Source organism: Coregonus clupeaformis, chromosome 19 (assembly GCF_020615455.1).
Source record: "Coregonus clupeaformis isolate EN_2021a chromosome 19, ASM2061545v1, whole genome shotgun sequence".
Lineage (NCBI taxonomy): Eukaryota > Metazoa > Chordata > Actinopteri > Salmoniformes > Salmonidae > Coregonus > Coregonus clupeaformis.
In genome coordinates, this window is record NC_059210.1 from 9,050,054 (window position 1) to 9,062,938 (window position 12,885).

At 42.9% G+C, this 12,885-nt stretch overlaps 1 protein-coding gene across 1 annotated transcript; it reads right to left on the reverse strand.

Annotated features, from left to right (window-relative positions):
* Nucleotides 1-2,588: 2,588 nt before the first annotated feature.
* On the reverse strand, nucleotides 2,589-12,507 carry LOC121531273 (uncharacterized protein C3orf20-like). The gene is made up of 5 exons (XM_041836513.2): nucleotides 12,450-12,507; nucleotides 11,845-11,961; nucleotides 4,874-5,016; nucleotides 4,537-4,671; nucleotides 2,589-3,103 (listed from the first exon to the last, which is right to left on the reverse strand). The coding sequence occupies exons 1-5, from the start codon at nucleotides 12,480-12,482 to the stop codon at nucleotides 2,992-2,994; spliced, it is 540 nt and encodes a 179-aa protein (XP_041692447.1). The 5' UTR covers nucleotides 12,483-12,507; the 3' UTR covers nucleotides 2,589-2,991.
* Between the last annotated feature and the right edge of the window lie 378 nt (nucleotides 12,508-12,885).

A 12,885-nucleotide genomic window follows, 5' to 3' on the forward strand; every position in this document is an offset into this window, starting at 1 on the left:
GGCTGTGTGGTCCCATAGTGTTTATACTTGCGTACTATTGTTTGTACAGATGAACGTGGTACCTTCAGGCATTTTGAAATAGCTCCCAAGGATGAACCAGACTTGTGGACGTCTACATTTGTTTTTCTGAGGTCTTGGCTGATTTCTTTTGATTTTCCCACAATGTCAAACAAAGAGGCACTGAGTTTGAAGGTACACCTCCAATTGACTCAAATGATGTAAATTAGTCTATCAGAAGCTTCTAAAGCCATGACATCATTTTCTGGAATTTTCCAAGCTGTTTAAAGGCACCGTCAACTTAGTGTATGTAAACTTCTGACCCACTGGAATTGTGATACAGTGAATTATAAGTGAAATAATCTGTCTGTAAACAATTGTTGGAAAAATGACTTGTGTCATGCACAAAGTAGATGTCCTAACCGACTTGCCAAAACTATAGTTTGTTAACAAGAAATTTGTGGAGTGGTTGAAAAACAAGTTTTAATGACTCCAACCTAAGTGTATGTAAACTTCTGACTTCAACTGTAAATGCTGTATTTCATTTTCAATCAATTTGCAAATATTTCTGAAAACATGTTTTCACTTTGTCATTATGGGGTATTGTGTGTAGATGGGTAAGCAAAAAACTATATTTAATCCACTTTGAATTCAGGCTGTAACATAACAAAATGTGGAATAAATCAAGGGGTATGAATACTATCTGAAGGCGTGGGTAAATACACAAGGGACATGGAATCACCTCAACATTAGAGTAGAACACTTTAGCAGTTTCAAAATGACTAACACATATATTTTCATTAGGTAATCCAGTAACACTTTACATCAAGTTCTTATACATGTGTAGTAACTTTGTGATTATTTACATTTAGCAGCAAGTGTTACATTTACATCGCATAATAATGGCGTTATTACATATGTAGAATGAGGAACAGTCAGTATTCCTCTTGTGTACAGTCGTTACAAAAACTCTCAGCTCATTGCTATGCAATTCAAGTTTTTATTAAGTGTCGAAAGGAAACTAAATATCCTAAAACTGCCGTCATGAATCAACTACATCCAAGGTAAGTGGAAAATCATGTTAGTTTGTATTCTGAGTAAACTATCCCTTTAAAGATGGTATAGTGTGTTGGAAATAAGAACACCTCCCTTCAGATGGACAAAGAGGTTCCAATTTGTTTTTGCTAAGCATCCAACTTGCTGTTTGCATGTTTGCAAATGGCTTTGAATTTCTCTACAGGATTTTCAGGTATCATAAAATGAATTGCAGCTCTCTACCTATTCAGTGGCATGTTGAAAGAGTCATTCAGTAGTTGAGCATCACAACTTATTTATACTTATCTGTACAACATTTCATTGGTTGGTTGGTTTGACTTGATTATGTAAACCTGAGGCAATGGACATTCAGGAGAATGGACATTTACAGAATGTTCCGATAGAAATGTATTGTGTAGATAAAATGACTGTCAGATAGATTGCAATAGTATAGGAGATTGGGTTCTATTAATTCTATTTCTATCTTCCACATGCAGTTCCACATACAACCCTGGCATTAGTCGAAGGCAGCCAATCCAATCGTTTCTGAAAACTAGTCACTTCCTATGATCTGTATTCAAATATATATATATATTTTTTTAAGTAGTTGCTTTCTCAGATCTGTTTTCAAATAGTTTTAAAAGGTAGTTACTTTCTGAGATCTGTATTCAAATAGTTTTGAAAAGTAATCACTTTCTTAGATCTATATTCAAATGCTTTTTAAAAGTAGTACTTTTATGGGATCTGTATTCAAATAGTTGTAGTCACCTCCAAAGTAACTATAGTTACATTCCACAAAACATGATTAAAATTATAGTTATCCCAGGTCTAGTAGCATTATAGTTATCCCAGGTCTAGTAGCATTATAGTTATCCCAGGTCTAGTAGCATTATAGTTATCCCAGGTCTAGTAGCATTATAGTTATCCCAGGTCTAGTAGCATTATAGTTATCCCAGGTCTAGTAGCATTATAGTTATCCCAGGTCTAGTAGCAACTGCAGGTGCAAAATGATTGTGGAAGATTGCACACATATTTATTTCTAAACATTTCATGTATATTTCAGCATCACATGCTGTGCTTAAATTAACTATTTATCTCTGTCATCAGTGCTAATAAAAGCAAGTAAATAACTGAGTTTAGTGGAAAATGAATGAATGCGTGGGAGTTAATTTGCCAGTTCACCGATTTCTATGAGGAAGTAGGGTAAGGAACTAAAGTCGGCATTCATATCATCAGTATATTTATCACTCTGAACATTCCACAGACTAGGCTATTCTAAAAATCATCATTAGGTAACACTGAGTCACTGAGTCACCCATTGACCTCTCTCTCTCTCTCGCTCCCTGTCTCTCTCTCACTTGTTCATAATTGGTTGATACACAATCACTATATCAGTCAGTGAGCCAGTCAGTGTCTCTCTCAGCTGAAACAGTATGATGTCACAACAGGAAGAAATGTGACAGCTCTGGGTTTGATACAATTGCACTGGTAGACAGATAACAGTAGATCATATTTTTCTTTATTTTCACTTTGAAACCATTTTCAGTTGTCCTGGAGGATATGAAGACAGATAACATGGAGACAACCGTCCACATATTGACAACAGTCTTTATTTGTAGACCATAGAAAAAGAAGGAACATCTTCCATGATGCAACTGAGTTCTATAAAGTGCAGAAGTTCAGTGTCATTAAATCACTGTGCGGAGCATTGCTTCGTTGAATTCAACTCAGTCAAAAACAAGACGTGTGCAAGACAGTTATGGATGTAACACAGTCAGATCTCACATTACATTTACTGTATAGTGCACCTAATATTAGACTTAGTCCCAGTCTCCCAGCAGCCTGTCTGTCTCCAGCCAGTTAGCCCAGCTCCGGTGAGGTTTTTCTCCAGTCTCTCTTGATGACTTGTGACCCCAGAAAGGACCTTACATTGCAGCTCTGATTTGAGCTGACCTGTGTTCAGTGTGTGAGTACGGGCAGTGAGGCTGCAGCAGAAGTCTTTTTAACTTTTAGCAGAGTGGTGTCTCTTTTTAGCATGACCGATGATGTCACAGGTCCCTGAGTCAATTTCCTGGAACACAAAAGAAGCCAGCTTTACTATCTATGCATGTTAGACATTTGAAACATAGATGTCACTCAGGGATTCTTGAAAGTTGGGACAATCCTTGTCTGGCAGGGAAATGTCCTTTTTAAAAGTTTGACATTTAACAAATTACATTTAAGGGAATTTTATAAGGACAAATATTTTTTTTATTAATTTCCATGTGGGCTCTTGTCCGGAGCAAAGGATTACAATTTCAAACTCCCCCAAAAAGTGTTATTTTAATATTGAAATCACCATGGTCACAACCATAACCTGTCAACTCCATCTCCCTGAGATATTAAGATAGAATATGAATGTTGTTTCAAATATGTAACCTTTAATTAGGTTTTAGAGTCAGAAAGCAACTGAGGAAAAACTAAATTGCTACTGTGAGTACCACTTGAATGAAGAAGAAAAATAAGCAATTTTTTCAACTCTGTCAGATTTTTGTCTAACATCAACTCCGTCAGAGTGCTGAAAGATCTGATAGAATGGTTCTATTTTGTTGGGGATCGTCAAATTAATAATATTTCATATTTTACAAATGTTTGTATTGAACTTGTATTTTTAAAGACAAGAATATGTCCGTTTTGATTATCTGTTGTCAACTCCGCCAGTGACTTGTCAACTCCGTCAGTGACTTGTCAACTCCGTCAGTGACTTGTCAACTCCGTCAGTGACTTGTCAACTCCGTCAGTGACTTGTCAACTCCTTCGCTGATTGCTAACCCCCTTAAGATCGATTTTTTTGGGTAAATATTCTGAAAAAATATGTTCATCATTGTCCTGCAATAAATGCTTAAACTATTGAAGTACTTGCTGTGCTAGACATAAGAGATAACATTTATAAATCTTGTTTTATGTTCTGAATCTAGAAAAACATGCCAAAATGCTAACGAAATTAGACGTGGAGCATTATACAGTGGGCTGAAACAAAATAAAATAAAGTTTGGAGAATTGTATTACATATTTGAATAATTTTATGTTAGAATGAAACAATCAAGGCCTTTAAAAACTTGTTGGACAACAAATATAAAAAATAAAATGCCATTTATGGTGTCTGACAGAGTTGATATAAATCCAGTTAGGTGCATTGTATGAAAAAAGGTTTGAATTAGGAGGTTGTTTTTTCACATGGTATGATAGCTGATACTTTGGTCTATAACCATTTACATTTCAAATGTTGTTAATATTAAGAAACATATTTCCGGGGGGAGAAAATGTTGGGATTGTCCCGTTTTTTTAAGAATCCCTGCACTATTGTCAGTATGGGTAAGAATGAGGTAATGATAGTTGATAAACCAGTGTCACAAGCACAATGTTGGGTAAGTGGTAAGAGAAAAGAGGTCAATGTTGAGTAATGATACCAGGGGGGAACGGGGGTAATACTTGTACCGCAGAGTAATAGGTTTATGTACGCACCGCTCACTGGTTTGGGACTTTTCCTTCTTTGACAAGGCAGGTGTTCCATGAGAGATGCCTTCTCCTCCATCAGAGACTTTCTGATCCCCCTGATGGCCAGGCGGGTCCCCAACTGCTGGGCTCTTCACCTGGGCACTGCCCCAACACAGGAGAGAGGCTACTGTTCAATTCAATTCTGTTCCGTTCAACTCAATTCAATTAATTTTCTCAGAAGTCGCGTGAAATATGATCACAAGAAGCGGCACCCTGGCCCCTGGAGCAGGTTAGGGGTTAGCAAGTGCAAGTGCCTTGCTGAAGGGCACAATGGCAGTAGATGTGTCACTTCAGTAGCTTTTACCTGAACCTGTAGTCTGAGGGCAGGCTCTGGCCCTGTCTGTAGTCCCCTCTAGTTTTAGAGATCTGCTTGTGGAGGTCCCTCACTGAGCAGCTGTAGCCGTTGAAGATGTAGTCAGCGAACAGCAGCTTCCCTCTGATGTACATCTGTTGAATGAATAAACAGAAACATCTTATAGACTGACGGAGACTTGATATTGATTTTTGCCAAAAAGAAATTAGCAAAAAAGTCTAAATATCTGGATATTACATCCACTTACAATTACTGTAACTTTACCCTTCTGTTTCTCTCTGACCTGCAGATGAGTTGACCCTTCATCTGACCTGAAGGCTTTTATTCAGGTGGTAGGAAATGGTAGCCAATTTGAAGCCAGACTGAATGCTGAGCTCACCAATGTTTCCCTTGTCTTGTTTAACCATGTTTCATCCTATCTAGCCAAGCCAGATGTCAGTCAGTCATATGGTAACCTGGTCTCAGGTTTATAAATAAATAAATAGGTCATTTAGCAGACGCTCTTATCCAGAGCGACTTACAGGAGCAATTAGGGTTAAGTGCCTTCCTCAAGGGCACATCGACAGATTTTTCACCTAGTTGGCTCGGGGATTAGAACCAGCGACCTTTCGGTTACTGGTACAACGCTCTTAACCACTAAGCTACCTGCCGCCCCAGGTAGCTACCTGCCGCTTCTTTATAACAGAAGAACCCGACTAGCCTGTTCTTCATTGTTAGTCTACAGCAGGTAGTTAGTCTACAGCAGGTAGTTAGTCTACAGCAGGTAGTTAGTCTACAGCAGGTAGTTAGTCTACAGCAGGTAGTTAGTCTACAGCAGGTAGTTAGTCTACAGCAGGTAGATAGTCTACAGCAGGTTGTTAGTCTACAGCAGGTTGCTAGTCTACAGCAGGTTGTTAGTCTACAGCAGGTAGTTAGTCTACAGCAGGTTGTTAGTCTACAGCAGGTAGTTAGTCTACAGCAGGTAGTTAGTCTCCAGCAGGTAGATAGTCTACAGCAGGTAGTTAGTCTCCAGCAGGTAGATAGTCTACAGCAGGTTGTTAGTCTACAGCAGGTAGTTAGTCTACAGCAGGTAGTTAGTCTACAGCAGGTTGTTAGTCTACAGCAGGTTGTTAGTTCACGGTAAGAGAAGCAGAGAAAGTTCCAGAGAAGTCGGTAAAGGTTATGTGTCTAACATCTCATACATGTTGTTTCACGTCAAAATGACTTCATGTCACTTTGATTTATGAGTCTGGTGAGTAGATCCATCAAACAGTCTTTATTAAAGACAGTTACGTTATTAACATATTGAAGATACAGTGGGGGAAAAAAGTATTTAGTCAGCCACCAATTGTGCAAGTTCTCCCACTTAAAAAGATGAGAGAGGCCTGTAATTTTCATCATAGGTACATATCAACTATGACAGACAAAGTGAGAAAAAAAAATCCAGGAAATCACATTGTAGGATTTTTAATGAATTTATTTGCAAATTATGGTGGAAAATAAGTATTTGGTCAATAACAAAAGTTTCTCAATACTTTGTTCTATACCATTTGTTGGCAATGACACAGGTCAAACGTTTTCTGTAAGTCTTCACAAGGTTTTCACACACTGTTGCTGGTATTTTGGCCCATTCCTCCATGCAGATCTCCTCTAGAGCAGTGATGTTTTGGGGCTGTCGCTTGGCAACACAGACTTTCAACTCCCTCCAAAGATGTTCTATGGGGTTGAGATCTGGAGACTGGCTAGGCCACTCCAGGACCTTGAAATGCCTCTTACAAAGCCACTCCTTCGTTGCACGGGCGGTGTGTTTGGGATCATTGTCATGCTGAAAGACCCAGCCACGTTTCATCTTCAATGCCCTTGCTGATGGAAGGAGGTTTTCACTCAAAATCTCACGATACATGGCCCCATTAATTCTTTCCTTTACACGGATCAGTCGTCCTGGTCCCTTTGCAGAAAAACAGCCCCAAAGCATGATGTTTGCACCCCCATGCTTCACAGTAGGTATGGTGTTCTTTGGATGCAACTCAGCATTCTTTGTCCTCCAAACACGACGAGTTGAGTTTTTACCAAAAGTTATATTTTGGTTTCATCTGACCATATGACATTCTCCCAATCCTCTTCTGGATCATCCAAATGCACTCTAGCAAACTTCAGACGGGCCTGGACATGTACTGGCTTAAGCAGGGGGACACGTCTGGCACTGCAGGATTTGAGTCCCTGCCGGCGTAGTGTGTTACTGATGGTAGGCTTTGTTACTTTGGTCCCAGCTCTCTGCAGGTCATTCACTAGGTCCCCCCGTGTGGTTCTGGGATTTTTGTGAGATCTTGCGTGGAGCCCCAGATCGAGGGAGATTATCAGTGGTCTTGTATGTCTTCCATTTCCTAATAATTGCTCCCACAGTTGATTTCTTCAAACCAAGCTGCTTACCTATTGCAGATTCAGTCTTCCCAGCCTGGTGCAGGTCTACAATTTTGTTTCTGGTGTCCTTTGACAGCTCTTTGGTCTTGGCCATAGTGGAGTTTGGAGTGTGACTGTTTGAGGTTGTGGACAGGTGTCTTTTATACTGATAACAAGTTCAAACAGGTGCCATTAATACAGGTAACAAGTGGAGGACAGAGGAGCCTCTTAAAGAAGAAGTTACAGGTCTGTGAGAGCCAGAAATCTTGTTTGTTTGTAGGTGACCAAATATTTATTTTCCACCATAATTTGCAAATAAATTCATAAAAAATCCTACAATGTGATTTTCTGGAAAAAAAAATCTCAATTTGTCTGTCATAGTTGACGTGTACCTATGATGAAAATTACAGGCCTCTCTCATCTTTTTAAGTGGGAGAACTTGCACAATTGGTGGCTGACTAAATAATTTTTTTCTCCACTGTAGTTTCACTCTGTGTTGCGTGTGCTGTCTGTCCTTCCTCCACGCCCAGCCAGGTTGGCTCATTTTCAGTAAGTAGCCCTTTCCTGCAGTCAAATGACTTAGTATCCTCATGGGTGGAATGTTATTAATATTTTTCATAATTTCATAATGAATAAAGATTATTTTAAAAACCTGCCGAAAATCTGGTGTTTCTATGTCAAAGGGTTTTGTTATATTTCAGTCTTCTGTGATATTGGGATGCAAACTCAAAATGGAATACATTTAAACTCTATGGTACAGGTGTCTTCTTTTTTAAAAAAGCCCATAACCATGTACGTGAGGTGTAGACTTTTGTTTCAAAGTAGAGTTTGTTTGACTCCCAAGAAACACTCTGTGTGACCCTGATTCAGCCCACCGCAGTAAAAGGATAACTGGAGTTCTGGGAAAAGGTAACTTAATTTACAGTAAAGACCAACCTGGTTTCATAATGATGTCGAAGCTCTTGGATTAGTGTTTCTTTGCTACCATCTACAGTAACATGTGGATATCAGGTGAATAGGATTAGGGCTGCGTGCTGATCCTCTACCCTTCACACAGAAATGTGCACTCATTCACTTGCATTGGATTGGTGCAAGCAAGGTTGTAGCTTAGGGAGTTTCCACCGTATTAATTACACCAGTCCATTCATTTTAAATCCATGAGGGTATTACAGTTTTTTACAATCACTTTGGCACTAATTTCAGAACCTTGACGTCATTTTTCAAAACTCTAGACACAAAACTCACAACCAATGATCAAAATGCAAATTTTTCAAAACTCTTAACACTTTTTTCAATTGCTTGGATACAATACACATAAAACTAAGATCATTTGTTCATTTAACAAAAATCACCTGTTCAATATGACACAACTTAACATCAAAGTACTACTATTTCAAAAGGTAATTCACACATTACATTTCAGATGAGTGTCTATTCATTTCTTTACAATTATCCAACTATCAATTGATACAACTGCTCAAAATGATAAGTAACTGTTGCATTGCTCTTAATGCATAGTTGTATGGAAAGACAAACAATATTCCATGTTTAGATCATGAAAGTTTCAAAGTAACGAGATTCATTGTCACCAATTAGCGTGGAGCATGAACCAATTAGACTACATTATCTATGGATGTAATATTTCATCATCATTCTTTATCAGACACCGTTTCTGTCACGATCGTCAGGAACAGAGGACCAAGGCGCAGCGTTGAAGGCGAACATACTTTTTATTTAATGATTACACGAACAAAACAACAAACGATAACGTGACGTCCTCGGTCTAACACAAACCACACTGGAACAAGATCCCACAACCACTGTGGGAAAACAGCCTGTCTAAATATGGTTCCCAATCAGAGACAACCAGCAACAGCTGACACTCGTTGCCTCTGATTGAGAACCACTCTGGCCAACATAGAAATACAACAACTAGAATACACAAAGGAAACTCACACCCTGGCTCAACATACAAGTGTCCCCAGAGCCAGGGCGTGACAGTACCCCCCCCTAAAGGCGCGGACTCCAACCGCGCCAACCAAATACCACAGGGGAGGGACCGGGTGGGCACTCCGCCTTGGCGGCGGATCTGGCTCCGGGCATGATCCCCACTCCCTCTCTAACCCCCCAAAGTACCCCTGGTCCGGTCTGGCCCTGCTGACCAGAGCTGGACTGCACACTGGTGGAGCGGATTGCTCCGGCGTGAAGCAGCTGACCCGTGCCGAACCAGGCACCGGTGGAACAGGCACGGGCTGTGCCGGACTGACGACGCACACCACTGGCTTGGTGTGGGGAGCAGGAACGGGCCGAGCCGGGCTGACGAAACGCACCCCTGACCTGGTGCGGGGAGCAGGAGCGGGCCGGACCGGGCTGACGAAGCGCACCACTGACTTGGTGCGGGGAGCAGGAACGGGCCGAGCCGGGCTGACGAAGCGCACCACTGACCTGGCGCGGGGAGCAGGAGCGGGCCGAGCCGGGCTGACGAAACGCACCACTGACTTGGTGCGGGGAGCAGGAGCGGGCCGGACCGAGCTGACGACGCGCACCACTGGCTTGTGCGGGGAGCAGGAACAGGCCGGGCCGGGCTGGCGACGCGCACCACCGGCTTGGCGCGGGGAGCAGGAACAGGCCGGGCCGGGCTGGCGACGCGCACCATTGGCTTGGTGCGGGGAGCAGGAACAGGCCGGAACGGGCTGACGACGCGCACCTTTGGCTTGGTGCGGGGAGCAGGGACGGGCCTAACCGGGCTGGCGACGCACACCACAGGCTCGGCGCGAGGGACAGGAACAGGCCGGACCGTACTGGGGACACACACCACTGGCCCTACGCGGGGATCAGGAACGGGCCGGACCGGACTGGCAACACACCCCAGCACCTCTCGCAGTGCCTCTACACTTTCCTCCCCTTTTGTGACCTGTGGCCCCCGTAACCTGGCGGCCTCCTCTACTAACCGCTCCATCGCGGCCTCCTGCTGCCCCGTCGTCCACGGCGTGAGCCCCCCCCTAAAAAATGTCTGGGTGTCTCTCCTCCTCGTGGACCAGGCCTCCATAGTTCTCGCCCAACTCTCGCTCTTCTGCTTCCAACTCCAGCCTCTCTCCTCCTCACACGGCTTGACCCAGTCGAGGTGGCACAGGAGATCCGCTAGAGATTCCCCTGGCGATGGCTCCTGGACACGCTGCTTGGTCCAGTTTTGGTGGGATCTTCTGTCACGATCGTCAGGAACAGAGGACCAAGGCGCAGCGTTGAAGGCGAACATACTTTTTATTTAATGATTACACAAACAAAACGATAACGTGACGTCCTCGGTCTAACACAAACCACACTGGAACAAGATCCCACAACCACTGTGGGAAAACAGCCTGTCTAAATATGGTTCCCAATCAGAGACAACCAGCAACAGCTGACACTCGTTGCCTCTGATTGAGAACCACTCTGGCCAACATAGAAATACAACAACTAGAATACACAAAGGAAACTCACACCCTGGCTCAACATACAAGTGTCCCCAGAGCCAGGGCGTGACAGTTTCTTTGGTCCCCTTGTAACCTTCCTTGATGAGCTCGATCAGGTCTGTAGAGCTGATGGCGTGACCTATGTCATTGTGTGGGATAATGTCAGGTTCCACCATGCTCATATGGTGCAAGCATGGTTTCAGGCCCATGCACAATTTACCACCCTTTATTTACCCCCATACTCTCCTTTCCTTAACCCGATTGAGGAATTTTTCTCCACATGGAGATGGAAGGTTTATGATAGGCGCCCTCATGAACAAGTCACTCTTCTCCAGGCCATGGATGACGCATGCAATGACATCACGGCAGACCAGTGTCAGGCCTGGATTCGCCATGGCCAAAGGTTTTTTCCAAGATGTTTGGCTAATGAAAACATCCATTGTGATGTAGATGAGAACCTGTGGCCAAATCCACAAGACAGAGTTGATGAAAATGTAGAAGTACAGTAATCACTCCTATGTTTTGCTTTTTACAGTACAAGCAAGCAAGTTGAGGAACACTGCATTTGATGTTTTACAGTACTGTATTGTTTTTCATCAATATATTTCAGATTTTGTTCAATGATTCCACTGTGTCTGTAGTATTCTCTCTACTACTGCAGTACTTTTACAGGGATGTATTTACATGTAGTACCATAATGAAACATGTATCACCTATTTTGTACTACAATATTTAATGATTGTACGAAAAATGACACAGTGAAACTATCGGTTGCTTGTGTGTGGGTGATCTAAATTAACGTTTCATTGGTATTTCACAATAAATTAGTTTTTTGAACCAATGATTGTGCAAGTGCAATATTTCTTTAAAGATATGAATGCAGAATGCAATGTTTTGAACATTGGACAGCCTGTGTTACAAGTGATGACCGTTTTGAGTTTTGTGTCTAGAGTTTTGAAAAATGACGTCAAGGTTCTGAAATTAGTGCCAAAGTGATTGTAAAAAAACTGTAGTATGAGTAACAATTTGGTAGAAGGGTAGTGAATCGGACCGCAGCCAAGCAGTCGTGGCTAAGAGGCAGCTGTTGACCAACTGAATTGGCTGAGCGAGAGACAGCTGTTGACAACTGACCAGAAACATCCCAGGGGCGGCGTTGTGTCTCTGCTGCAGCAGTGTATTGTGGGTAGCTGGGCAGGTCTTCCCTGTAGACAGCTCATACCTCATCAGGCGGAACGAGTCCAGCTGACTCTGTATATGAGAACAAAGTCAAGCATGAAAAGTTATCTATTGTTTTATTTGAAAAGCCTGCCGTGTTTATGTGCATACATGCATGCATGCGTTTGTGTGTGTGTGTGTGAGTGTGTGTGTGTGAGTGTGTGTGTGTGTGTGTGTGTGTGTGTGTGTGTGTGTGTGTGTGTGTGTGTTTGAGTGTGTGAGTGAGTGTCAGCACCAGGTAATCTCAAGAGTGGAATTAATGGATACATTGTGTGTTGTAAATGTACTGTATGTAACGTAAATGGGGCAGCAGGTAGCTTAGTGGTTAAGAGCGTTGTGCCAGTAACCGAAAGGTCGCTGGTTCTAATCCCCGAGCCGACTAGGCGAAAAATCTGTCGATGTGCCCTCGAGCAAGGCACTTTACCCTAATTACTCCTGTAAGTCTCTCTGGATAAGAGCGTCTGCTAAAAATGACTAAATATATATAGTTTTTAATGTAAAATGTAAATCAACCCATCAACCTGAGTGCATGGCATGGTCCTGTTTTTATTCATCCTCTCGTAGAGGTGTTCCAGCAGGGGGATGTGGGGCTGGGGCTGGGGCTGGGGCTGGGGCTGGTGCGGGGGGGTCACACACACCACCAGGATCTGTTCACTGTGGGGGGGCTGGCCCCAGATGAAGGCATCATACTCCTGGTCTGTCAAGACTGGCATGGTTCTGGAGCTACAGTGACACAGCCTCTGGGTCCGGCCCTCTACCCCAAGGAGAGCGGCCCTGAGCTGGGCAGGACACAGGCTGGAGAGGGGGTAAGGGGTGGAGGGGCTGGAGGATGCATAGTGGTGGGGTTGGGCAGTGAGACGGAGCTCTGGACTGCATCTCGGGATCACCACAGACCTGGGGGGTGGAAAGAGTAGAAAATGGTTATCATCATAGGACAGAAGGAAAGCGAGCGATTAG

Excerpts from the sequence above, each read along its gene's own strand:
- LOC121531273 (XM_041836513.2), bottom strand. The coding sequence starts at position 12,482 with ATGAATAAAAACAGGACCATGCCATGCACTCAG. Across the intron at positions 11,962-12,449 it reads GGACCATGCCATGCACTCAG|AGTCAGCTGGACTCGTTCCG; the intron begins GTTGATGGGTTG and ends TCTCATATACAG. Across the intron at positions 3,104-4,536 it reads AAGTCCCAAACCAGTGAGCG|GAAATTGACTCAGGGACCTG; the intron begins GTGCGTACATAA and ends TTTGTGTTCCAG.